The sequence below is a fragment of the Euleptes europaea genome, chromosome 3 (assembly GCF_029931775.1).
Source record: "Euleptes europaea isolate rEulEur1 chromosome 3, rEulEur1.hap1, whole genome shotgun sequence".
Taxonomy (NCBI): domain Eukaryota; kingdom Metazoa; phylum Chordata; class Lepidosauria; order Squamata; family Sphaerodactylidae; genus Euleptes; species Euleptes europaea.
The window spans coordinates 118,480,641-118,507,415 of record NC_079314.1 but is presented as its reverse complement, the minus strand read 5'-3'; the positions used below and the strand labels follow the sequence as shown (position 1 = coordinate 118,507,415).

General features: G+C 48.5%; 1 protein-coding gene across 1 annotated transcript in view; it reads left to right on the top strand.

The window, feature by feature from the left end:
• Window positions 1-26,775, top strand: part of PLXNA4 (plexin A4) — a 587,111-nt gene that overhangs the window by 465,212 nt on the left and 95,124 nt on the right. Inside the window, exons 15-21 of the mRNA XM_056845760.1 lie at window positions 2,139-2,275; window positions 4,631-4,819; window positions 8,353-8,446; window positions 16,910-17,149; window positions 18,573-18,719; window positions 19,497-19,731; window positions 22,117-22,259. Of these exons, the coding sequence (XP_056701738.1) occupies window positions 2,139-2,275; window positions 4,631-4,819; window positions 8,353-8,446; window positions 16,910-17,149; window positions 18,573-18,719; window positions 19,497-19,731; window positions 22,117-22,259 (1,185 nt within the window). The remainder of the gene's footprint in view (window positions 1-2,138; window positions 2,276-4,630; window positions 4,820-8,352; window positions 8,447-16,909; window positions 17,150-18,572; window positions 18,720-19,496; window positions 19,732-22,116; window positions 22,260-26,775) is intronic.

The following is a 26,775-nucleotide window of genomic DNA, read 5'->3' as shown; positions in this document are numbered from 1 at the left end:
CACTTTGGAAGTTAGACTCTATGGCATTATACCTTGCTGAGGCCATCCCCAAACATGGCCCTCCTCAGACTCCACCCCCCAAATCTCCAGGTATTTTCCAAACCGGAGCTGGCAACCAATGGCTACTAGTCAAAATGGATACTAGTCATGATGCATACCTATTCTCTCCAGGATCAGAGGAGCATGCCTATGATATTAGGTGCTGTGGAACACAGGCAGGAGGATGCTGCTGCAGTCGTCTTGTTTGTGGGCTTCCTAGAGGCACCTGGTTGGCCACTGTGTGAACACACTGCTGGACTTGATGGGCCTGGGTCTGATCCAGCATAGCTTTTCTTAGGTTCTCAACACAGGCGGGATGGTGCTGCTGCAGTCATCTCGTTTGTGGGCTTCCTAGAGGCACCTGGTTGGCCAAGGTGTGAACAGACTGCTGGACTTGATGGGCCTGGGTCTGATCCAGCAGGTCTTTTCTTATGTTCTTATAGACTGTCCTGGGAATGGGTCTCCACAAACTGTTTTGACACTCTGAGGGCTGGCAAGTGAGCCGCTAAGCGCAAGCATTTTTTTTAATGACATGAACAATTTTAGATGTTCAGCAATACGTCCTGTTGATTGTTCCTGCTCATTCATCGGAGACTTTAAACCTTTTATACCATCATTCTTAAAAATGGGGAAAGGTTTTGGGGGGGAGGGGGGAACGTACCCTTCATTTAAATGCAGATGGTGGCTTTTCACTTGGGACCAGAACGGAAAGTTTTTCTATTAAAATGCTAATGAACGGAAAAAAACGGCCGACTTTAGATTTCTTCCAGGAAGAGGGATGATCCCCCGCCATGGTTTGGTATCAGGGTGATATGTGACATTCTGAATCTGATGTTTTTATCTCGATTCTTTTTTTATTATTAAGGGTAATGCAGATCGGGAGAACGGTTACATTTATTTTCCTGCAAGTCACTGAAAATAAGCCATCTTTCTATTTGTCAATGCATATGTGGGTGTTTTTTTTGGGGGGATAGGGGAGTCTGTTAGGGTTGCCAGGCCCCTCTTCGCCACCGGAGGAAGATTTTTAGGGCAGAGGCTGAGGAGGGCGGGGTTTGGGGAGGGGAGGGACTTCAATGCCATAGAGTCCAATTCCCAAAGGGGCCATTTTCTCCAGGGGAACTGATCTCTGTCGGCTGGAGATCAGTTGTAATAGCTGGAGATCTCCAGCTAGTACCTGGAGGTTGGCAACCCTAGACTCCATGTGTAGCCAGAGCTGAACTGGAACCAGGCTGAACCAGAGCTTAGAGCCAACACCATTTTGAACTTTTGAAAAGTTTTGAATGTTAGTGGTTAGAGTGTCAGACTGGAGCCAGCGTGGCACAGTGGGTAAGGTGTCGGCCTAGAATTTGGGAAACCCAGGTTCGAATCCCCACCCTGCCATGGTAGTCGCACACTCTCAGCCTCAAACCTGGCTAGTATTTGGATGGGGAACCTCCAAGAAATACCAGGGTCGTGACGCGGGGGCAGGAAATGGCAAATCACCTCCCAGTGTCTCTTGCCTTGGAAACCTACGGGGTTGCCAAAAGAAGGAGGAGTTGGTTTTTATATGCCAACTTTCTCTACCGCTTAGGGAAGAATCAAACCAGCTTACAATCACCTTCTCTTCCCCTCCCCACAACAGACACCCTGTGAAGTAGGTGGGACTGAGAGCTCTAAGAGAGCTGTGACTAGCCCAACGTCACCCAGCTGGCTTTGTGTGTAGGAATGGGGAAGCCAACCCAGTTCACCAGATTAGCATCCGCCACTAGTGTGGAGGAGTGGGGAATCAAACCCGGTTCTCTAGATTAGAGACCACAGCTCCAAACCACCACTCTTAACCACTACACCACGCTGTGACTTGACAGCAAAAAACAGAGTGGCGGACTAGGGTCTGGAAGACTCAGGTTTGAATCCATGGAAGCATGCTGGGCAACCTTGGGCCAATCATAAACTCTCTGCCTAACCTACCGCACAGGGTTGTTGTGAGGATGAAAAAATGTGAGTCTGTAAGTCACATCGGGCCCCTGTTGGAGAGAAAAGCAAGGTATAAATGAAGTAAGTAAAAATAAACAATTCCATTCAAGCCCCATGATTCACTGTAATCTCATTATGTTTTTCAGACTCTGACCCTTTCTGACCTAAATCCCAAGCGAGGCCCGGTATCAGGCGGCACTCAGATCACGATCACTGGCAAAAACCTGCAAGCTGGCAGCAACGTCTCCGTGTGGTTGGGCGTGCAGCCCTGCCTTTCCCCCAGGTACCTTCCCACGAGCCCAGTTCACAAGGGGTGTTTTCTCTTGCAAGACTTAGGAAATGGATGCTAGACTGTGATTGCGGTAATGACTTATTTCCATGGTTAGATAGGGGTCTTGATGTATAAATCTTTTGCCTATAAAGTCGGCCTGCCTAGAGTCCATTGTTCGGTTAATTTGTGGAGATGTTTCATGGAGATAGTTGAACCCAACAATGTTCAATTGGAATGCATAATTATAGGATAGGGGAGACTTGTCTTGGCAGTAGTGTGTGGGAAAAGGAACTTGGGGTCTTAGTAGACCAAACACTGAACATGAGTCAGCAGTGTGATGCGGTAGCTAAAAAGGCAAATGCGATCTTGGGCTGCATCAACAGAAGTATAGTGTCCAGGTCATGCGAAGTGATGGTATCGCTTTATTCTGCTCTGGTTAGACCTCACCTAGAGTACAGTTTTGGGCACCGCAATTTAAGAAGGAACAAGTCCAGAGCAGGGCAAGCTGGAACAAGTCCAGAGCAGAGCAACAAAGATGGTGAGGGGTCTGGAGACCAAGTCCTATGAGGAAAGGTTGAAGGAGCTTGGTATGTTTAGCCTGAAGAGGAGAAGACTGAGAGGGGATATGATAACCATGTTCAAGTACCTGAAGGGCTGTCATATAGAGGATGGTGCCAAGTTGTTTTATGTTGCCCAGAAGGTCAGACCAGAACCAACAGGTTGAAATTAAATCAAAGGAGTTTCCGTCTAGACATTAGGAAGAATTTTCTAACAGAGCGGTTCCTCAGTGGAACAGGCTTCCTCGGGAGGTGATAAGCTCTCCTTCCCTGGAGGTTTTTAAGAAGAGGTTAGATGGCCATCTGTCAGGCTTCCTCGGGAGGTGGTGGGCTCTCCTTCTTTGGAGGTTTTAAAGCAGAGGCTAGATGGCCATCTGACAGTAATGTTGATTCTGTGACTCACTATGTAGGCAGATTGTGAGAGGGAGCGCAAGAAGGGATGAGCCAGTGTTTGGCTCTCGTGGCCCTTTCTTACATGCCCAAGGTAATGCCAATCGCCACTTTATTTATTTATTTATTTATTTATTTATTTATTTATTTATTTCAATTTAATACCCCGCTCTCCCCGGCCAAGAAAGGGCTCAGAGCGGCTTACAAGGGATGTGTGTGTGTGTGTGTGTGTGTGTGTGTGTGTGTGTGTGTGTGTGTGTGTAAAGTGCCGTCAAGTCGCATCCGACTTATGGCAACCCCTTTTGGGGGTTTTCATGGCAAGAGACTAACAGAGGTGGTTTGCCAGCGCCTTCCTCTGCATAGCAACCCTGGACTTCCTCGGTGGTCTCCCATCCAAATACTAACCAGGGCCGACCCTGCTTAGCTTCTGAGATCTGACGAGATTGGGCTAGCCTGGGCCATCCAGGTCAGGGCTACAAGGGATATAGTATCCCCTTTAATCAATAAAATGATTAAAATGGCATTTAAAATAGCCCTGTAACAAGTTATATAAACCAAATATCGTAGATTACTTAAGGTGCCTCTAAAGTGTAAAATGTAAAATTACAACTAGATGAGCAGATGTAACAAACCCTGGTTTGATATAGGGAAAGTATATCAGCGGTGAGGGTTAGGGAGGCCAGCGTTCATATATAGGGAACCGTAGCTGGCCTCAACCATAGGCCTGGTAGAATGGCTCTGTTTTACAGGCCCTGCAGAACTCTTTGAGGTCCTGCAGGGCTCTGGTCTCACTAGAAAGCAGGGTTGCCAGGTCCCTCTTCGCCACCGGTGGGAGGTTTTTGGGGCGGAGCCTGAGGAGGGTGGGGCTTGGGGAGGGGAGGGACTTCAACGCCATCGAGTCCAATTGCCAAAGCGACCCTTTTCTCCATGGGACCAGATCTCTTATCGGTTGGAGATCAGTTGTAATAGCAGGAGATCTCCAGCTACTGCCTGGAGGTTGACAACCCTACTACAGAGGCTATTCCACCAGCCAGGGGCCAGGGCCGAGTAAGCCCTGGCACTGGTCGAGGCCAGCCTTGGGGTCAGGAAGCAATGGTGTAGGGGCCACTGGGGGTGTGGGGGGAGGTCGTTGTGAATTTCCTGCATTGTGCAGGGGGTTGGACTAGATGACCCTGGTCTTCGTACGTTCTTAGGATGCTGGACAAGATGGACCACTGGTCCGATTCAGCAGGGCTCTTCTTATGTTCTTAGGATGATGGACTAGATGGACCACTGGTCCAATTCAGCAGGGCTCTTCTGATGTTCTTAGGATGCTGGACTGGATGGACCACTGGTCTGCTCCAGCAGGGCTCTTCTAATGCCTTACGCCGGTGGTATTGCCTGGCTTGGCTGGCTTCATCTCCCTCCATGTCCCTAACAGGAGGACTGTCGACTTCATCGTCTGCAATACCACAGCCTCCAGCAGTGGCTTGACGAAAGTGGAAGTCATGGTGAGAGTGGACAAGGCCAAAATACACAAGGAGTTGGCGAAGGTGCCAAAAGAGCTGGAGTTCGAATATGTGGAAGATCCAACCATTGTGCGAATAGAGCCAGAATGGAGCATTGTCAGGTAAGGATGACCTCTGGATAGGGTTGCTAGGCAGTGCCTGGCAACTAGGAGGAGAGTTGTGGGGTGGGGGGGCAGTGTCCTGGGAGAAACATTAAAAGAGAAAAACAAAGCCTTCTTTACTTACAGGAAGTTCTTACCATAATGTTTCTGGTAATTCCTAGAACTACTCTTTTGCACTTCTGGGTAGCTCTATGAATCATCAGGAACTCTGTAGTAAGGACTTCTTCTTCTTCGTTGCAAACCTCCAGGGTCCGGTTTAGCATCCTTTCTTCTCACTTCCAGAATTAAGATTTCTGGGAGACAATCCTGGGTTTGCATCCTAATTTGAATTCTCCCGACGGCTGAATTCTGTGTTCAGTTGCCCAGCTTGAGAAATAGTTCATCGCCCCCCTGGCTTAACTGAGTCGTGGACGCTTACACTAACTGCGTTTTCAAAAGCACAGTGTGGTTGCCAGGAGGGGGTACATTTTGCTTCCTCTCTGTCCAGGGCAAGGAATTGTTTCATCGCTGGACTGGGAAGGGTTTTGCGTTGGTCATTGATTTCAAAAAACGCTCGGTCCTGACGGAGCCCCAGTTCGCTACGACCCTCAGACTCTTGAGCGTAGAAGGAGCTGAAACATATGTAAATTGTACTGAGCCTGGCCCAGTGGAGAGGGAAATTGGTCATTAAACATTCTGGTGTTCCTTGTAGGAGATTTTAAAGAAAAGAAATAGGAGTCTTGCCTCTCCTCCGTACATCACTGGCTCCAAGCTCTGCTGTGAAACCCAAGTAATTGGAGGGCCCGAGGGGTTCAGGACATGGCTGGGAGATTCTCCCAGTTCTGCCCTTCAACCCAGCCGGTGGTTTTTGCAAATCAGTTAATGACTGTAATTACAGCAGGACCATTTAAAAGATTAAAATTCATTAAAGAGGAGTGAATGTTGGAGGTCAGAGAATGAAATGATTGGACTTGTCCTGGGGAGGACATGGGAAAGAAACAGTTTCTTTTTCCTCTGACTCTTCTGTTTTTTAACATAAGGACTAAGTGCAATTAGTACTTGAAGGGCTGTCATGTAGAGGAGGGTGCCGAGTTGTTTTCTGTTGCCCCAGAAGGTCGGACCAGAACCAACGGGTTGAAATTAAATCAAGAGTTTCCATCTAGACATTAGGAAGAATTTTCTAACAGTTGGAGCGGTTCCTCAGTGGAACAGGCTTCCTCGGGAAGTGGTGAGCTCTCCTTCCCTGGAGGTTTTTAAGAAGAGGTTAGATGGCCATCAGTCAGCAATGCTGATTCTGTGACCTTAAGCAGATGATGAGAGGGAGGGCACCTTGGCCATCTTCTGGGCATGGAGTAGGGGGACACTTGGGGTGTGTGGGGGGGAAGTAGTTGCGAATTTCCTGCATTGTGCAGGGTGTTGGACTAGATGACCCTGGTGGTCCCTTCCAACTCTATGATCCTATGATCCTATGAAGGATGTAACTCTGTTTATGCTATATAGCTGCAGAATTTCATGCTTTCGGCAGGTTTGTGTCTGTGTTCCTCTTCCCTAAACATGCATATTTTGCCCTCGTTTGAGAGCCCCAAGCTGTCTTAGTTCTCCATGCAGTTCAACCCCTAATGCAATGTAACTGTGAGCAAAACACATAACTGCAAGGATTACTTACTGTCTATGTTGGGTTCAAGCCGGAGAACATATGATGCAGTGTGAGTGCCAGAGAAATACCCTCCTGCAAAACCTTCCAAGGCCTTTAGCTGGTGAAAAAGGAACATGTGAAATAAAGCTGAAGTCCATCAAATTTCAAATTGGCAGCCATCTATTTATTGGAAATCCATAGATCAGACCCAAAAAAAAAAAGAATTCCTCCAAATTCTGGAATTCCAAAAGCTTATTAAAGCATCAACCCTAGTTTTGCCAGCATGATGAAGCCCTCTGGGCTGACAGAACAATCCCGTGCCTAAAGTGAAAAGGGGGCACACACTGGATATTTATAAGGGGAGCGATTTAACAGTGTGTGTAAATGCGGGGCAGGGACCTTCCAACAAAGAGGGTCTCTGACCGTCCCTCCTTTGGGACCTTCAGACAAAGATTCTTCTTCATCTGTCAGCAATGCTGATTCTGTGACCTTAGGCAGATGATGAGAGGGAGGGCATCTTGGCCATCTTCTGGTTACTGGGGGTGTGGAGGGGGGAGGTAGTTTGGAATTTCCTGCATTGTGCAGGGGGTTCGACTTGATGACACTGGTGGTCCCTTCCAACTCTATGATTTCCAACTCTATGCAGGATGGTGCTGCTGCAGTCGTCTTGCTTGTGGGCTTCCTAGAGGCACCTGGTTGGCCACTGTGTGAACAGACTGCTGGACGTGATGGGCCTTGGTCTGATCCAGCAGGGCCTTTCTTATGTTCTTATGTTCTTATCATTTTATGATTCTTCTTCTCATATCGCCCAGACCAACCCAATAGGGTTGCCAGGTCCCTCTTCACCACCAGGGGGAGGTTTTGGGGTGGAGCCTGAGGAGGGCGGGGTTTCAGGAGGGGAAGGACTTCGATGCCATAGAGTCCAAGTGCCAAAGCAGCCATTTTCTCCAGGTGAACTGATCTCTATTGGCTAGAGATCAGTTGTAATAACAGGAGATCTCCAGCTAGTACCTGGAGGTTTATTGATACAAAGCTAGTAAATCCCTAAGGAAATAATTTCAGTACACAGCCACTGATCGTTTAAACTTATGCAAATTTACTTATATATTTTTTCCCAATATGCACATGTATATGCGTAGCACTCTTCTCGCTAAAGTTCTGAGCTGCAAATAGCCTAAACGTGTTGAAATTTATAGGCTTAAAACTCTATGTACATAAACCATTTTCTTCAAATAATACATTCATCTCAGAACATACAAACCCCCGGGGGAATCAATCTTACACCCAGCAGTTGGGTCGCAAAGTCTTATTGGATGTGTTTCCGTTCGCCACAACTCAGGCAGTATAAATCAAGATTGTTTCCAATCGCGGTCAGCTGATCCCGCGTAAACCAATCCGGTGGCTCCAATTCCGTTCCTGCTGGTAAGCCGGTTTCAAACGCTAGCTTCAGTAACTTCGCGTTGTTGTTATTATGGTAAATATGGCACAAAATATGGTTACAAGTTCCCGGTTGTCATATCCTTGTTTCGCAGAGTAAACTTCGCTTCATCAGACTGTGCCCTTATTCATTTCTGACTGCAGCCTTGCAGTTCACAGGCATGACCCATAGTCATTTTCTCCAGGTGAACTGATCTCTATTGGCTAGAGATCAGTTGTAATAACAGGAGATCTCCAGCTAGTACCTGGAGGTTGGCAACCCTACAACCCAAATAGAAATCTCTTGAGTTGCCTGATTCTGTGGACATCCCCCCCCCCAGGTGACTAGGACCCCTGGCATTTAACCCCCTGAGTCTCTTCTCTTTGTAGCCGGGTGGATTTTTGAATCTCTGGACATTACTTCTCTGACATCCTGAGTCAATTGCGATAATGTTGGACTAAACGTTTTTTGTTGACCTTAGCTTTTCTTTCTGTTCGTCAGTGGAAATACTCCCATCACTGTTTGGGGCACAAACTTGGACCTGATTCAAAACCCTCAGATCCGGGCCAAGTATGGCGCCAAAGAACACATCAATGTAAGTATGAGTCAAAGTTGATAGGAGCTTGGAAAAAGAGGGAAGTGGGCAGATCAAATGGGCCCTGCGGGCCTCTTCTGAAGTGACTTGTTTCCATGTCAAGGCCTGCAGGAATTCTCTCTTGGTCAAATAGAAATTTTGCTCTCTTTATAGATGAGGTATACAAGCATACCTCGGAGATATTGCAGGTTCGGTTCACGATAACCGCGATAAAGCAAGTCACACAAATTCTTTTGGTTTCCCAGTGCATATAAAAGTTATGTTTACACTATACTGCAGTCTATTAAGGGTGCAATAGCATTATGTCTAAAAAACAGTATACTGTAATAATACTGAAAAAGCTTGAAATATTGCAAGAATTACCAAAATGGGACACAGAGACACGAAGTGGAGGGGAGGGGCTGTGACTCAGTGGTAGAGCATCTGCTTGGCATGCAGAAGGTCCCAGATTCAAGCCCGGCATCTCCAGTTAAAGGGACTAGGCAAGGAGGTGATGGGAAAGACCTCTGCCTGAGACCCTGGAGAGCCGCTGCCGGTCTGAGTAGACAATACTGACTTTGATGGACCAAGGGTCTGATTCAGTATAAGGCAGCTTCATGTGTTCAAGTGAGCACATGCTGCTGAAAAAAGGGTGCCGATAGACTTGCTTGTAAACACAATCTCTGCGAAGCGCAATAAAGCGAATGTTGCAATAAAGTGAGTCACTCCCAGAGCATATAAAAGTTATGTTTACACTATACTCGACTATTGCACCGTTAATAGATCATAGTGTAGTCTATTAAGGGTGCAATAGCATTCTGTCTAAAAAATGTACTCTAATAATAGTGAAAAAGTTTGAAATATTGCGGAAATTACCAAAATATGACACATAGCCACGAAGTGAGCCCATGCCATTGGAAAAATGGCGCCGATAGACTCGCTTGGAAACACAATGTCTGCGAAGCACAGTAAAGTAAGGTACAATAAATCAAGGTAGCCTGCATTAGGAAATGCAGCAGCAGTGGTCCCTTTCTTTCTGGACTAATCAAATTTGCATTTTTCACATCTGTACCAGATTTTGGCTAACATACAAAGAACCTCTGGAGTAAATGGCTACATTACTACATGTGTAAATCAGGTCAGTTGTGACCTGGATGGCTAGCATCTTGCCAGGTCCCTCTTCGCCACCAGTGGGAGGTTTTTGGGGTGGAGCCTGAGGAGGGTGGGGTTTGGCGAGAGGTGGGACTTCAATGTCATAGTCCAACTGGAAAAACAGCCATTTTCTCCAGGTGAACGGATTTCTATCGGCTGGAGATCAGTTGTAATAACACATCTCCAGCTAGTACCCAGAGGTTGGCAACCCTATGGATGACCCAGCCTAGCATGATCTCGTCAGATCTTGGAAACTAAGCAGGGTCAGCCTTAGTTAGTACTTGGATGGGAGACCACTGAGGAAGTCCAGGGTCGCTCCTTGGAGGCAGGCAATGGCAAACCACCTCTGAATGTCCCTTGTCTTGACCTGGACGGCCCAGGCTAACCTGATCTCTTCAGGTCTCGGAAACTAACCAGGGTCAACCCTGGTTAGTACTTGGATGGGAGACCAGCAAGGAAGTCCAGGGTTGCTCCTCAGAGGAAAGGAGGAGAGGAGAATGAGGCAAACCGCTTTGGGTCCCCATTGGGCAAAGGCAAATGCAATCTTGGGCTGTATCAACAGAAGTATAGTGTCCAGATCACTCGAAGTGATAGTATCGCTTTACTCTGCTCTGGTTAGACCTCAACTAGAGTACTGTGTTCAGTTTTGGGCACCACAATTTAAGAAAGATGTAGACAAGCTGGAACGTGTCCAGAGGAGGGCAACAAAGATGGTGAGGGGTCTGGAGACCAAGTCCTATGAGGAAAGCTGGGTATGTTTAGCCTGCAGAGGAGAAGACTGAGAGGTGATATGATAACCATCTCCAAGTAGTTAGAATCATAGAATCATAGAGTAGGAAGGGACCACCAGGGTCATCTAGTCCAACCCCCTGCACAATGCAGGAAATTAACAACTACCTCCCCCGCATCCCCAGTGACCCCAACCCTCCCCCCGCCATGCAGGATCCCACAATCAAAGCACTCCCAACAGATGGCCATCTAGCCTCTGCTTAAAGACCTCCAAAGACTCCACCACCCTCCGAGGCAGCACATTCTACCGTCGAGCAGCCCTCACCGTCAGAAAGTTCTTCCTAATGTTTAGGTGGAATCGCTTTTCTCTTAGTTTAAATCCCTTACTCCGTGTCCTAGTCTCTGGAGCAACAGAGAACAAGCTAGTTCCCTCATCGACATGACATCCCTTCAAATATTTAAACATGGCTATCATGAAGGGTTGCCATAGAGAGGAGGGTGCCAAGTTGTTTTCTGTTGCCCCAGAAGGTCGGACCAGAACCAGTGGGTTGAGATTAAATCCAAAGAGTTTCTGTATAGACATTAGAAAGAACTTTCTAACAGTTAGAGCAGTTCCTCAGAGGAATAGGCTTCCTCAGGAGGTGGTGAGCTCTCTTTTCCTGGAGGTTTTTAAGCAGGCTAGATGGCCATCTGTCAGCAGTGCTGATTCTATTACCTTAGGCAGATCATGAGAGGGAGGTCACCTTGGCCATCTTCTGGGCATGGAGTACGGGTCACTGGGGGTATGGTGGGAGGGAGGTAGTTGTGAATTTCCTGCATTGTGCAGGGGGTTGGACTAGATGACCCTGGTGCTCCCTTCCAATTCTATGATTCTATGGGGAGAAAGCTGGGGTATAAATGAAGTAAAGCAATAAATAAAAGAAACCTTCTGCCCCTGGAACATGCTTGGTCCCCATTAACCCATTTTAAGGTGTGCATTTTCTTTTTTGGGTTAATTAACAAAGTCCCCAAATGTGCAGCTTATACCAGAGCAGACTGGTTTTGCTGCTCCCATGATCATAGGAAGGGCTACACACTGTGCTCCAAGAAGGAACAACGGGGGTCTTCATGTGTTCCCCGTCTACTCTTTTCAAAGCCGCCTCTGCTAGTGACCCTCATTACTTCTCGTGGCAGTAAATGCCGTGAGCGAATTAAGCATCGGGCGAAGATGTATCCCCTTTTTCCCGTACTAAATCTCTTGTCCGTCAGTTTCATCGCATGAGATGATGGGCAAACGACACTCCATTCAATCTGGAATTGGGTCAGGTGTTATGAGCATCATTAGAGAGAACTTGGAGGGTTTTTGTTAATATCAGGAGTTCTAAATTGACTTTTAAAACTACTATTATAAGGTGCATTTTCTTCCCTACTATCCACGTGGATTGCCTCGTATAACTAGGCATTGTTCAGTTGTCGAAAAATTCTGTTCTTAAATTTGAGCTTTCGTTACCTTTCCCATTGCTTCCCTTGGGTTTTGTTTAGATAGGCAAAGGTAGTTCCCGGTGTGCAAGCACTGGGTCATTACCAACCCATGGGGTGATGTCACATCATGAAGTTTATTAGGCAGACTATGTTTGTGGGGTGGTTTGCCACTGCTTTCCCCAGTCATCTTCCCTTTACCCCCAGCAAGCCGGGTACTCATTTTACCGATATTGGAAGGATGGAAGACTGAGTCAACCTTGAGCCGGCTACCTGAAACTGACTTCTGTCGGGATTGAACTCAGGTTGTAAACAGAGCTTGGACGGGTGTACTGCAGCTTACCACTTTGAGCCATGGGGAGAAGAAGAAGAGTTGGTTTTTATATGCCGACTTTCTCTACCACTTAAGGGAGACTCAAACTGGCTCACAATCTCCTTCCCTTCCCCTCTCCACAACAGACACCCTGTGAGGTAGGTGCAGCTGAGGGAGCTCCAAGAGAGCTGTGACTAGCTCAAGGTTACCCAGCTGGCTTCATGTGGAGACAAATCCAGTTCACCAGATTAGCCTCCATTGCTCATGTGGAGGAGAGGGGAATCAAACCTGGTTCAGACTAGGCAACCAAAAAGATTGAAAAAAGGGGGGGACCCCTTATATATAGGAATATAAATGTCCATTGCAAAAAAGCTAAAATTAGTTCCCAAACACTTTACTCAAATTAATCAAATTATAGTGCATCATACATCAATTTTTGTTTACATATGTATGCACCCTCCCCTAGTGTAAAAACCTTTTATAGTAAAATTGTACTTGCACAGTGTCACATTCGCACAATCATCTTTCCAGTGTGGTGTAGAGGTTAAGAGCGGTGGACTCTAATCTGGAGAACCGGGTTCGATTCCCAACTCCTCCACATGAAGCCTGATGGGTGATCTTGGGCTAGTCACAGTTCTCTCTGAACTCTCTCAGCCCCACCTACCTCTCAAGGTGTCCGTTGTGGGGAGAGGAAGGGGAGGAACCTCCAGGTATTTTCCAACCCGGAGCTGGCAACCCTAGCCAAGGGGTTCCTGGCCATCCTTGTTCCAGCCCTAAAGAATAGGGTTGACAGGTCTTTCTTCGCCACCAGTGGGAGGTTTTTTGGGGCGGAACCTGGAGAGGGCAGCATTTGGGGAGGAGAGGGACTTCAATGCCATAGAGTCCAATGGCCAAAGCAGCCATTTTCCCCAGGGAAACTGATCTCTATCAGCTGGAGATCAGTTGTAATAGCAGGAGATCTCCAGCTACTACCTGGAGGTTGGCAACCCCCTCGGCCCCAGCCTATCAGAGTGACAGACACTGCTAATAGGATATCGAAAACAATTACCTAACCCCCGCTTAACCGTGGTAGTTAAGAGGCAGGGCCATTACACGCCGGTCTCCTGAGCTGCCGCCTCTCTCTGCAGCAGGTGACTCCTGCCTGCGAAGCCGGCTCATCTCGGAGGCCAGCCAGAGTCACGTCACTTCTGATTTAGCTCGACACGACCGCTCCGCCAAGCTGGCGTGGAACTTAATGGAGAGTGGCTGGGCCTATTTCGCTGGCGAGATGGAAGACGCAGGGCAGGAAAACGAGGGGTTTGGCCTCCTTGTTTCGGGCTTATTAGAGGTGCCATTTCTGAGACCGTCACTAAAGCCCCGAATTCCGTTCTGTTCTGCTTTATCTTTCGGCAACAAGCACCTCTGCTAGTAGGGTTGCCAACCTCCAAGTACTATTAAGGAATTGGACTTTCCACTGTCACTTTTGTATCCAGTGTTATTGTATTGATGCAGTTAAAGAAAGATAAAAATTCTTTATTGAACTTTATATAGTTGGTATATTGGAAAAACAGGTTATTGGACAGCAGACCGCCAGTGCTGGTTCTTTGCAGAACCTCCAGGTACTGGCTGGAGATCTCCTGCTATTAAAACTGATCTCCAGGCGACAGAGATCAGTTCCCCTGGAGAAAATGGCCGCTTTGGCCCTCCCTCCCCAGGCTGCACCCCAAAAATCTCCAGGTATTTCCCAACCCAGAGCTGGTTACCCTACTTACAGATTAGCGAAAAGGTATCCCGAAACCTCATTCCTAGAAATGTGGGCTTTGGGGAGGGGCTTCAGTCCCCAAACTTTTCCAGCCTGCATCCACTTTCTGAATTCTAACACGGGGTGGCTGCTGTAATAGGCAGAGCGTCAGGCAGGGAGGTCATGCGTAACTCGGACAGTAAGTCTACAACATTTCGAGCAGATGCACCACTTCATGGTGCCTTTTAAAACGAATGTGCTGTTTAGCAATATTTTCTTCCGTTCGCACCGCTTATCTTCAGTCACACAGTGAAGATCCTTGTGCTGCGGCAAGTTTTTTTTGGAATCTGCACAGCCAATCAGATGGAGAGGACATGGCTCAGTGGTAGAGCATCTGCTTGGCATGCTGAAGGTCCCAGGTTCAGTCCCCGGCATCTCCAGTTAAAGGGACGAAGCAGGTAGGTGATGCGAAAGACCTCTGCCTGAGACCCTGGAGAGCCACTGCCGGTCTTAGTAGACAATACTGTCCCTGAAGGACCAAGAGTCTGATTCAGTAGAAGGCAGCTTCATGTAGGTATTCATGTATGTAACCAGGTTGCCCAGTCAAATAACAGAATCACAGAGTTGGAAAGGACTACCAGGGTCATCTAGTCCAAACCCCTTACACAATGCAGGAAATTCAATGCAGTAGGAAGAGGGGCCGTGGCTCAGTGGAAGAGCATCTCCTTGGCATGCAGAAAGTCCCAGGTTCAATCCCCGGCATCTCCAGTTAAAGGGACTAGGCAAGTATGTTATGTGAAAGACCCCTGCCTGAGACCCTGGAGACCAGCTGCTGGTCTGAGCAGACAATACTGACTTTGATGGGCCAAGGGTCTGGTTCAGTATAAGGCAACTTTATGTGTTCAGGGCTATGCTTCCACTTTTTAGGGGCTGTGGCTCAGTGCCAGAGCATCTGCTTGGCATGCAGAAGGTCCCAGGTTCAATCCCCGGCATCTCCAGTTAAAGGGACTAGGCAAGTAGGTGATGGGAAAGACCTCTGCCTGAGACCCTGGAGTGCCACTGCTGTTCTGAGTAGTAGACAATACTGACTTTGATGGACCAAGTATAAGGCAGCTTCAGGTGTTCATGTGTGCTAGGGGCCAGTCAGAAACCCTGCTGGGCAAAAGCCCCACCTGGCCCCTCTCGCTTTCTAAAAAAACACTTGGCGGGCACCAAGAAAGGCGTCGGCACCCATCGTGATGCTTGTGGCCGCCATGTGGGGGACTCCTGCTCTAGCCCTTGAATACGAAGGCTTCCACCAAGAGCTGCTACTGGGGTTCCACTTGGGTGTTCCCTCTCTGACAGAACTTTTTGAGCAAAGCCACAGAACAGATGGCAGTTCGGCAAATTAATTATCATGGATTCGGATGCGTATAAAACCGAACAAAGGCAGAAGAGGCTATTATCAGCATGATACGCTTATTTTCTTAATTAGCAAGTAAACAATCCGCCTTTTGAAATATAGAACAATGATTATGTTCTTCCCTCAACAAGGGAAGGTAGTTCTCCTCCCCACTCCCCGGATATTCACGATAATAGGGCAATAAAACAGAGGAGGTTTCTTTGCCAATGCAAAGAGCTAATGGCATGAAACGAGGATCAGAAGAAGATAAAGCAACCCATTTGTGAGCCCAACTTCTTCTGTTAGATCATCTCTAATGTTTGAGCCAGCGTGGTGTAGTGGTTAAGAGTGGTGGTTTGGAGCGGTGGACTCTAATCTGAACAACCAGGTTTGATTCCCCACTCCTCCACATGAGCGGTGGACGCTAATCTGGTGAACTGGGTTGGTTTCCCCGCTCCTACACATGAAGCCAGCTGGGTGACCTTGGGCTAGTCACAGCTCTCTCAGCCCCACCTACCTCACAGGGTGTCTGTTGTGGGGAGGGGAAGGGAAGGTGATTGTAAGCCCATTTGATTCTCCCTTAAGTGGCAGAGAAAGTCAGCATATAAAAACCAACTCTTCTTCTTCTGTGTGTAAAGTGCCGTCAGTTCACAGCAGACAAATGGTGATCCTATAGGGGTTTCTTAAGAACATAAGAAAAGCCCTGCTGGATCAGGCCAAGGCCCATCAAGTGCAGCAATCTGTTCACACAGTGGTCAACCAGCTGCATCTAGGAAACCCACAAACAAGACGACTGCAGCAGCATTGTCCTGCCTGTGTCTCACAGCACCTAATATAATAGGCATACTCATAAGAACATAAGAAAGGCCCTGCTGGATCAGACCAGGGTCCATCAGGTTCAGCAGTCTTCACACAGAGGCCAACCAGGTGCCTCTAGGAAACCCACAAACAAGACGACTTGTACATATGTAGCTTAACGCTATGAAATGGCCGCTAACAAATTTCGATTCAGAAAGAGACTAATTTCAGAGAGTAGACGTGTTGGTCTGCAGTAGAATAGCTAGATTCGAATCCAGTAGTATTTTAGGCACCAGCAAAGTTTTGGGGGCATGAGCTTTTGAGAGACAAAGCTCCCTTTGTCAGATACAAGTGTTCCAGGGTCCCTTGTAGCTGATGAAGAGAGCTTTGGTGCTGGGATACTCATACCCGGAAAATCTTGTTCTCTAAGGGGCTACCAGACTCAAATCTAGAAATGGATCCACCTTATTGCCCCAGAAGGTCAAACCAGAACCAATGGGTTGAAATTAAATCAAAAGAGTTTCAGTCTAAACATTAGGAAGAACTTCCTGACAGTCAGAGCGGTTCCTCAGTGGAACAGGCTTCCTCGGGAGGTGGTGAGCTCTCCTTCCCTGGAGTTTTTGAAGCAGAGGCTAGATGGCCATCTCTCAGCAATGCTGATTCTATGATTAGGCAGATCATGAGAGGGAGGGCATCTTGGCCATCTTCTGGGCATGGAGAAGGGGGTCACTGGGGGGGTGGGGGGAGGTAGATGTGGATTTCCTGCATTGTGCAGAAGGTTGGACTAGATGACCCTGGTGCTCCCCTCCAACTCTATGATTCTATGGTGTCCTTTTGCCATGTACCTGATGCTCCATTTTGAGGAAATGGACCCAGGGATCCGTTGCTTTGATCACCCCCATGTCTCCGACCTCTACGGATTGTCTGTTACAGGTGTGTGAAGTGCAGAATGAAACGGAGATGACCTGTCAAGCGCCAGCCCTGGCGGTCGACCCCAGCAACCAGTCTGATCTCACCGAGCGACCCGACGAGTTTGGCTTCATCTTGGACAACGTCCAGTCCTTACTGGTCCTCAACAAAACCAACTTCACTTACTACCCGAATCCGGTCTTTGAGGCTTTCAACCCTCCTGGGGTCTTGGAACTGAAGCCAGGAACGCCGGTTATAATAAAGGTAACAGGGAGAAGGAGCCATGGTCTCAAGTAAGCCCTGCCCGTGCTGACATTTGGGTGGGACATGGCTCAGGGGAAGAGCATCTGCTTGGCATGCAGAAGGTCCCAGGTTCAATCCTTGGCATCTCCAGTGGAAAGGACCAGGAAGTCAGTGACGTGAAAGACTTCCTCCTGAGCCCCTGGAGAGCTGCTGCCGGTCTCAGAAGACATTACTTGATGGACTAATGGTCTGATTTGGTATGAGGCAGCTTCATGGGGAGGGGTTGTGGCTCAGTGCTAGAGCATCTGTTTGGCATGCAGAAGGTCTCAGGTTCAATCCCCAGCATCTCCAGCTCAAAGGAGGTGATATGAAAGACTCCTCTTGAAACCCAGGAGATCTGCTGCCATTCTGAGTAGACAATACTGACCTTGATGGACCGAGGGTCTGGTTCAGTCCAAGACAGTGTCCTGTGTGTTCACATGTTTGTTCATTTGCACATTTCCTTCCCCATTTCACACTATGGAAAAAGGACCATCCTAGTATGAGCACAAATTCACGATACTCATCGTGATCCTACTGTCTGTCGGTATTAGGGTTAGAGTGTTGGATTAGGAGCTGGAAGTCCCGGTTTTGCATCTCCACTCCACACCTAAAAAATGATATTGCAGAGCTTGAGAAGGTGCAGAAAAGAGCAACCAAAATGATCAGGGGGCAAGAGCAACTGTCCTATGAGGAGCAGTTAAAACGCTTAGGGCTGTTTAGCTTGGAAAGAAGGCAGTTAAGGGGAGACATGAGAGACGTCTATAAAATTATGCATGGTGTGGAGAGAGTGGGCAGGGAGAAGCTTTTCTCCCTCTCTCATAATACTAGAATGTGGGGTCCTCTGCTGAAGCTGGAGGGTGAGAGATTCCAAACAGATAAAAGGAAGTATTTCTTCCCACAATGCATAGTTGAATCGTGGGACTCCCTGCCCCAGGATGTGGTGATGGCTGCCAACTTGGAAGGCTCCAAGAGGGGAGTGGACATGTGGACATGAGGAGAGGATTATCCATGGCCACTAGTCAAAATGGATACTAGTCATGATGCATACTTATTCTCTCTAGTATCAGAGGAGCATGCCTATTATCTTAGGTGCTGAGGAACAAGGCAGGACAATGCTGCTGCAGTCGTCTTCCTTGTGGGCTTCCTGGAGGCACCTGGTTGGCCACTGTGTGAACAGACTGCTGGACTTGATGAGTGTTGGTCTAATCCAGCAGGGCATTTCTTATGTTCTTTCACCACCATGAGCTCTGGGGAGAAAAGGAAATTGTCTAGATGGGTATCATGGAATATTACAAACGTCAAACTCAGTACCATCAACTGAAAAGATGAAACGGTGCTTTGGAACGGCAGATCCCTTTCATTATCCTAACACGTCCTCATGGTTTTCTTTTTCTCACACCAGGGGAAGAACCTGATCCCACCCGTCACAGGAGGGAACGCCAAGCTGAATTACACGGTGCTGGTGGGCGAGAAGCCCTGCGCTGTCACGGTATCGGACGCGCAGCTGCTGTGCGAGTCTCCGAATCTTATAGGACGGCACAAAGTGATGGTAAGCGGGAGTGGTCTCGAAGTGCCGCAGAGCAAAGGCAATTGGCCGTGGGAAGTTGATGGGGAATTGGGGACCTCCCCTGAATATTGCTGGGGGTCCGGAATCTCTCAGCGACTTCTAGAGGCACCTCCACATAGTATAGATTCCATGATCTGGACACTATACTTCTGTTGATACAGGCCAAGATCGCATTTGCCTTTTTAGCTACCGCGTCACACTGCTGACTCATGTTCAGATACACACATGTATCTCTCTTTTGAATACCAGGCCCTTTAGCTCTCCTGGAAGGCAGGTATCTCCGTACTCCCTTTCATCAACGACTATGCCCATGCAAAACAGAGAAAGTGGAAACAACAGAACATGTTCTTTTGCAATGTCCCTTCTACAACGATATAGGATTGCAGTACATTCTCCCCATATTGTCATTCTTTCCTGGGAGATTAGAAGAAGCTAATGTTTCCCTTTTCTTAGCAGACACCTCTCAGGAGATAACTATTCAAGTAGCCAAATTTTGCCTCCGGTCTAGTGGGATTCGTAAACGGCTAATTGAAAACCTTTCCCCGTAGAAGATCTTTCCTCCTCTTCTTCAAATCATCCCTCCCAGAATCATCAACTTTTATTATTTTATTTTATTGTTTTAACCTAACTTTGATTTTGATTCAGAGCTGATATTGTATCGAAATAAAACTTGATTGATTGATTGACTATCAGGCCAAGGCCTTCTTGAACCCCTGGAGCTCCGCAGCAGGGTCTCTCAGCTCTTCCCTTTTCCCGCAGGCTCGCGTTGGGGGGATGGAGTTCTCCCCTGGGATGGTGTACATCTCCCCCGACAGCCCCCTGAGCCTGACCGCCATCGTCAGCATCGCCGTGGCCGGGGGGCTGCTCATCATCTTCATCGTGGCCGTGCTGATCGCCTACAAGCGCAAGTCCCGGGAGAGCGACCTCACCCTCAAACGCCTCCAGATGCAGATGGACAACCTGGAGTCCCGGGTGGCCTTGGAGTGCAAGGAAGGTACTGAGGGGTGGAAGGCTACGGAACAGCCTGGAGGGATCATTCCTTCTTCGGGACAGGTGCATCATAGGAGGGCGCCAAAAGTGCCTCTTTTGATAGCCAGGGAATCCAAAAGCCATACGATGTACTAGTTAGAGCTGGGGTCTCCTGTAGCGTTCGGCTTTTCCGATCGCAACCCTGAGAGAGATTATGAACTGGTGGTGCCGAGTTGTTTTCTGTTGCCCCAGAAAGCCGTACTAGAACCAACGGGTTGAAATTAAATCAAAAGAGATTCCGTCTAGACATTAGGAAGAATTTTCTAACAGAGCGGTTCCTCAGTGGAAGAGGCTTCCTCGGGAGGTGGTAAGCTCTCCTTCCCTGGAGGCTTTTAAGCAGAGGCTAGATGGCCATCTGTCAGCAATGCTGATTCTATGAACTTGGGCAGCATGGGAGGGGGGCATCTTGGCCATCTTCTGGGCACTGGGGGTGTGGGGGAGGAGGTAGTTGTGAATTTTCTGCCTTGTGCAGGGGGTTGGACTAGATGACCCTAGTGGTCCCTTCCAACTCTATGATTCTATGAATTCCCCAGAGCTCTGCTTTGAGGGTCATTCACAGCTTCATAACACTCCTTGCTTTATCTTGCCAGAAAAGGCTATCGCCCCTTCCAACTTTTGATAATACAGTTTTATTTAAGAACATAAGAAAAGCCACGCTGGATCAGACCAAGGCCCATCAAGTCCAGCAGTCTGCTCACACAGTGGCCAACCGGTGGCCAACCGCAGGTCCTCTGTTTTTCTAATCGGGCAACCAGCAAATGAATCGACACCTGTATGAATCTTTCAATCCTTTACTGAAAAGGGGAAAGGTTATTTTTATTAAACAAGACAGTATACAATAAAGAACTAAAATTATTAAGTTTATCTACAGTGTAGATAAACAGGCAAGTACAATCGAAGATCCTATCATTATTTTAATGTGTATCAAAAACTAGTTGTCTGTTAGAACAAATCAGAATTCAGTCTCTTGTTCATTGCTCTTAAGGGATATCTAATAAGCCCAAAAGGTCCCTATGTCTTACCAAGCAGGGGTCCTTCAATCTCTGCCTTCAGAGCTTCATTCCAAGGAAATCTGATTAGGTCTTCAAAGCATGTATAGTTATAGAGAAAACCTATCTATCTGATCAATCTCTGAAGTCACTTATCACGATCATGTGACTACTTCTAAGTACCTGGTTGGCTATTATGAGAAGCAAAACCAGCACAAAATGCAAATGTTTATTTCAACAAATTCTTTTAGTACATTTTTAACATAGCAAGCTAGAACGCCATAGTTGCCTCAGCAGAAATACTTTCTCAGGCTTAGAAACTGCAAACTAAGGATGGCATAACCAGCAGGTGTCTCCTTATACTGAAGAAGAAGAGTTGGTTTTTATGGGGAGTGGGGAAACAAACCCAGTTCACCAGATTAGCGTCTGCCGCTCATGTGGAGGAGTGGGGAATCAAACCCGGTTCTCCAGATTGGAGTCCACCACTCCAAACCACCACTCTTAACCACTACACCACGCTGGCTCTCTGGGGATGAGATCACCGCTACTGCGTCACCCCAACACTGGTACCCACCAGCACTATTCCTGGAATACGCCAAGTGGGCGGGATCATGTGGGGGTTTTGCCGAACAGGTCTTCCGATTGGCCACTGGAGATGTGATTGGCCCTGCAGATTGTTAAACATATCGCTTTGGAAGCAGCTGTCTTCCCAGCACACCAATCTTCAGATAAAGGTCGGGGACCCCTGTGTTAGAATGTCAGGCCTAGAGGACCTGGGTTCAAGTCCTTACTCAGCCATCAAGCTCACTTAAGGTTGCCATCTCCGGGTTGGGAAATACCTGGAGATTTCGGGGGTAGAGGCTGAGGAGGGCGGGGTTTGGGGAGGGGACTTCATTGTCATAGAGTCCAAGTCCCAAAGCGGCCATTTTCTCCAGGGGAACTGATCTCTATCGGCTGGAGATCAGTTGTAATAGCAGGAGATCTCCAGCTAGTACCTGGAGGTTGCCAAACCCGATCTCCAGGTGAACTGATCTCTATCACCCAGAGGTCAGTTGTAATAGCAGGAGATCTCCAGCCACCACCTGGAGGGTGGCAGCCCTATTTAGAAGGCTTTGCTTAGATGAATGAATCTGTCGCTGCTGAGTATAGAGGGAGAGGCGGCCCTGCAGGTATGTAAGTCCAGTACCATTGAGGGCTTTGTAAGCAAGTGGGTTCTTGATCAAATCAAGCCTGAACTCTCCCTAGAAGCTAAAATGACTGAACCGAGGCCCAGGTTTCAAACCTCCAAAGTCCGTCCACCTGGGTGAAACCTTTCCTCAAACATCCGAGGCCAAGTTTTCCCTTTCCCCCCAAAATCACAGCTTTTGCCGAACTGCAGACCGACATTCACGAGCTGACGAGCGACTTGGACGGAGCTGGGATCCCCTTCCTCGATTACCGGACGTACACGATGAGGGTGCTTTTCCCCGGCATCGAAGACCATCCTGTGCTGAGGGATCTGGAGGTAAGAGAGGATCTCAGAAAAAGCAACCCTAGAAAGCACCCTGTCCCAGAAACTGTCAGCTGACTGCTCTTCTTAGGTAGGGTTGCCGTGCCCCCCTGCAACTGGCTGGGGGTTAGGGGGGGCTTACCGGGTGCTGGGGGTTTTCTTGGGCAATGTGCTGACATCACTTCCAGGCGCACGGGGAGTGATGTCGTTGTGTAAGGATGCTGCTGACGTCCGTTCCCCCCATTTTGGTGTCATTTGTTCCCCTGCTGGCCAGCAGAGTGGTGAAAGGGAGCGCCCTTTGGGGGCTTGGGGCTCCCCATGGGAGCTTGGCAGCCCAGGGCACTGATAAAACACTGTAAGAAAAAGCAATCACAGTGTAACAGTACGCACAGTTTTACCACAATTGTTTTTGTGTGGTGTTTTACTAACTTGCTGGCATGTACTTACCTAACAAGCAAAACTGTGCAAGACAAATCTTGGTGCCGTTCAGGTATATTGTATTTTATCAAAGCTCAGTTATACACTGAGGATAGTTTCCAAGGGGAGCCGTGTTGGTCTGCAGGAGAAGAGCTAGATTGGAGTCCAGTATCACCTTTGAGACCAAGAAGATTTTCAGGGTACCAGCTTTCTTGAGTCAAAGTCTTGATGAATGCCTTGTGATAAATGCCTTGTGATAAAAACTTAGAATCATAGAACCATAGAGTTGGAAGAAGAAGGAGGAGGAGGAGGTTTTTGTATGCCGACTTTCTCTACCACTTAAAGGAGGCTCAAACTGGCTTACAGTCGCCTTCCCTTCCCCTCCCCACAACAGACACCCTGTGAGGTAGGTGGGGCTGAGAGCGCTCTAAGAGAACTGTGACTAGCCCAAGGTCACCCAGCTGGTTTCATGTGTAGGAGCGGGGAAAACAACCCGGTTCACCAGATTAGCCTCCGTCGCTCATGTGGAGGAGTGGGGACTCAAACTCGGTTCTCCAGATTAGAGTCGACCGCTCCAAACCACCGCTCTTAACCATTACACCACACTGGCTCTCAAAGGCGTCAGAGCAGTACCAGCAGGTGACTCCAAAACAGCCTGGATCCGCAAGAAGCGATAATCTCTAGCCATCTAGGATCATACGAAGTGGCTTGCTGGATCTGACCCCAAGGTCTCTCCAGCCCAGCAATCCCATTTCCAGCAATAAAGAGCCAGATGCCTTCTGAAGCTCTTGAGCAGCTATGGCTTTCCCCCAACATCTGGCTGCCAGAGGTGTCCCGCCTCTGAGCCTGGATGCTCCATTTCACTATCATGGCTAATAGACCTGTCCGCCTTGAATGCTTCCCAGTCTTTTTTTTTTTAAAAAAGGCCTCTGTGCTAATGGCAGCACCACAGCATGTGTTTGGGATTTCCTTAATAATAATTATGACAACTTATCGTTTCAAGTATCCAAAGTGCTCCATATGCATTATCATGAAATACATATAATAAGGGAGGCTGCTATTCTTATCCGCAAGTTCATTATTGCCCTGTCCCCCGATAGCCCACAGTCTGGCCTGGAGGAAAATTGCTTCCTGATCCCTAAAGTAGCAATCAGCATTACCCTGGGCATGTAAGAAAGGGCCACGGGTGCCCAGCACTGACTCCACCCTTCCTGCCCTCCTTCTCATGATCTGCCTAAGTTCACAGAATCAGCAATCAGCATTACTGCCAGATGGCCATCTAGCCTCTGCTTCAAAACCTCCAAGGAAGGAGAGCCCACCACCTCCTGAGGAAGCCTGTTCCACTGAGGAACCGCACTAACTGAAGAAGAAGAGTTGGTTTTTATACGCTGATTTCTCTACCACTTAAGGGAGAATCAAACCGGCTTACAATCACCTTCCCTTCCCCTCCCCACAAGAGACACCCTGCGAGGTAGGTGGGGCTGAGAGGGCTGTGACTAGCCCAAGGTCACCCAGATGGCTTTGTGTGGAGGAGTGGAGAAACAAATCCAGTTATCCAGATTATCATCCACCACTCATGCGGAGGAGTGGGGAATCAAACCTGGTTCTCCAGCTCGGAGTCCACCGCTCCAAACCACCGCTCTTAACCACTACACCATGCTGGCTCTCGAGTGTTTGGATGGGAGACCACCATGAAAGTCCAGAGCTGCTATGCAGAGGCCGGCAATAGCAAACCTCCCCTGAACGTCTTGTGCCTTGGCTGAGACATGATGGCACTTTCCGGCCCCAAAGAAGTGCTTGCGAGGGAAGGCGGCATGGTATAGCCCTCTCTCGTCAGATCTCGGAAGCTAAGCAGGGTCAGTACTTGGAAAAGCAATGACGAAGGAAGACACCACAGAGGAAGGCGATGGCAAATCACCTCCGATTCTCGCACGCCTTGAAAGCCCCTTGCTGGGGTCGCGATAAGTTGGTTGGGACTTGACGGCCCTTGCGTACGCAAAGGGGCGCTTCTGTCTCTCTGTCTTGAGCTTCCTGCCTATCGGTTTTATTGGGTGATCTCAGCTCTTAGAGGAAAAGGAGAGAATCCCTCCCCATATCCCTGGTTTCCTGACTCCACTCTGTTCATCGTTTAATAAACCTCTACAGAAGGGATTCCTTTTAAAAGGTGGTGTTGGAGGAGAGTGTTATGGATACCCTGGACTGCCAAAAAACAACAACAAATCAGTGGGTTATAGATCAAATCAAGCCTCAACTGACCCTAGAAGCTAAAATGACTAAACTGAGGCTGTCGTACTTTGGTCACATTATGAGAAGACAAGAGTCACTGGAAAAGGCAGTCATGCTAGGAAAAGTTGAGGGCAGCAGGAAAAGAGGAAGACCAAACAAGATATGGGATTGACTCAATAAAGGAAGCCACAGCCCTCAGTTTGCTAGACCTGAGCAAGGCTGTTAAAGATAGGAGGTTTTGGAGGACATTTGATTCATAGGGTCGCCATGAGTTGGAAGTGACTTGACAGCACTTAACACACACATCATGTCCCACTTTGGGGCCAAGAAGGGATTTTCCTTCAGGCCAGACTGGCCAGGGATCCTGGAGGTTTTTTGCCTTCCTCTGGGCATGGAGCAGGTGTCACTGGGCGAGTAGGGAGGGGAAGTAGCTGTGAATTTACGGCATTGGACTAGATGACCCTGGAGATCCCTTCCTGCTCTATGTTTCCTCCATTAGCCTCTCTAAAGCAAAGGGCCCAAATGGTTTAGCCTGTTGTAAAATCCCTTGATCATCTCAGCTGAGCTTCTCTATATCTTTGTAGAGCTCGGCAAGAGGTTCCAACACTGGCTTTGACCTCTGGGCTCCCTCTGGTCAGAGCACACTTACTGGAATGCTCATTGAATCATAGAGTTGGGAGGGCCTCCAAGGTCATCTAGTCCAACCCTCTGCACAATGCAGGAAGTTCACAACCGCTTGCCCCCAAACCCCCAGTGACCCCTGCTCCATGTCCTGACTATGGCAAAAAGCCCTCCAGGATCCCTGGCCAAACTGGCCTGGAGGAAAATTGCTTCCTGACCCCAGATCGGCATTACCCTGGACATGCATGAAAGGGGCCACGAGAGCCAAAAGCTGACGCAACCTTTCCTGCCCTCCCTCTCATGATCTGCCCAAGTTCAGCGAATCCACATTGCTGACAGATGGCCATCTAGCCTCTGCTTAAAAACCTCCAGGGAAGGAGAGCTTACCACCTCCAGGGGAAGCCTGTTCCACTGTGGAACTGCTCTAATTGCTGGAAGTTCTTCCTGATGTTGAGCCGAAATCTCTTTTGATTTAATTGCACTCCCTTGGTTCTGGTCCGACCTTCTGGGGCAACCGAAAGCAACTCCATCCTCTCTATGAAAGCCCTTGAAGTACTTGAAGATGGTTATCTATCGCCTCTCCGTCGTCCCCTCTCCAGGCTGGACGGAGTTACCTCTGGCAACCCTGTTGCTTTAATCAGGCGCCGTTCCCCTCCTGCAACCCAATTATCGGCAGCTCCTCCTGGAACCGAGCCCTTTCCGCAAAAGCCAGGGGCCATCCCCCCCTTTGCCTCTGCAGCTTAGCGCCGTGCGCCCCTGCCCAATGACATCACCCGGGATAATGAGTCGGGCTGATCTTCGTGCTACTCCCCAGCGAACTTGCGCACTTGTAGCAAGAAAAAAAAAAGGTTTGGCACGGCAGGCCGTCTCTGCTGTGGAGCGAAGCAGGCGGCCAGTAGCGAGGGCTGGGGATGGAAAAGAGGGGAGGGCAAACCTCTGGCAGGCCTTGCCTAGAAACCGTGTGGCGGGGAGGAGGGAGAGCTGCAGAGAGAATCCCAGCATTCAGGGCAAAACACATGGGAACAGTGAAGAGGGCACTGCTTCTAGCTTGCTTGCTTTACTACTTGCTATCTTTGCTTTGAGGATCCATGCAGGGTGGAGTGGTCAGCTGCTGCAGTACTGCAGTCAAAAGCTCTGCTCACGACCTGAGTTCGATCCCGACGGAAGTCGGTTTCAGGTAGCCGGCTCAAGGTTGACTCAGCCTTCCATCCTTCCGAGGTCGGTCAAATGAGTACCCAGCTTGCTGGGAGTAAAGGGAAGATGACTG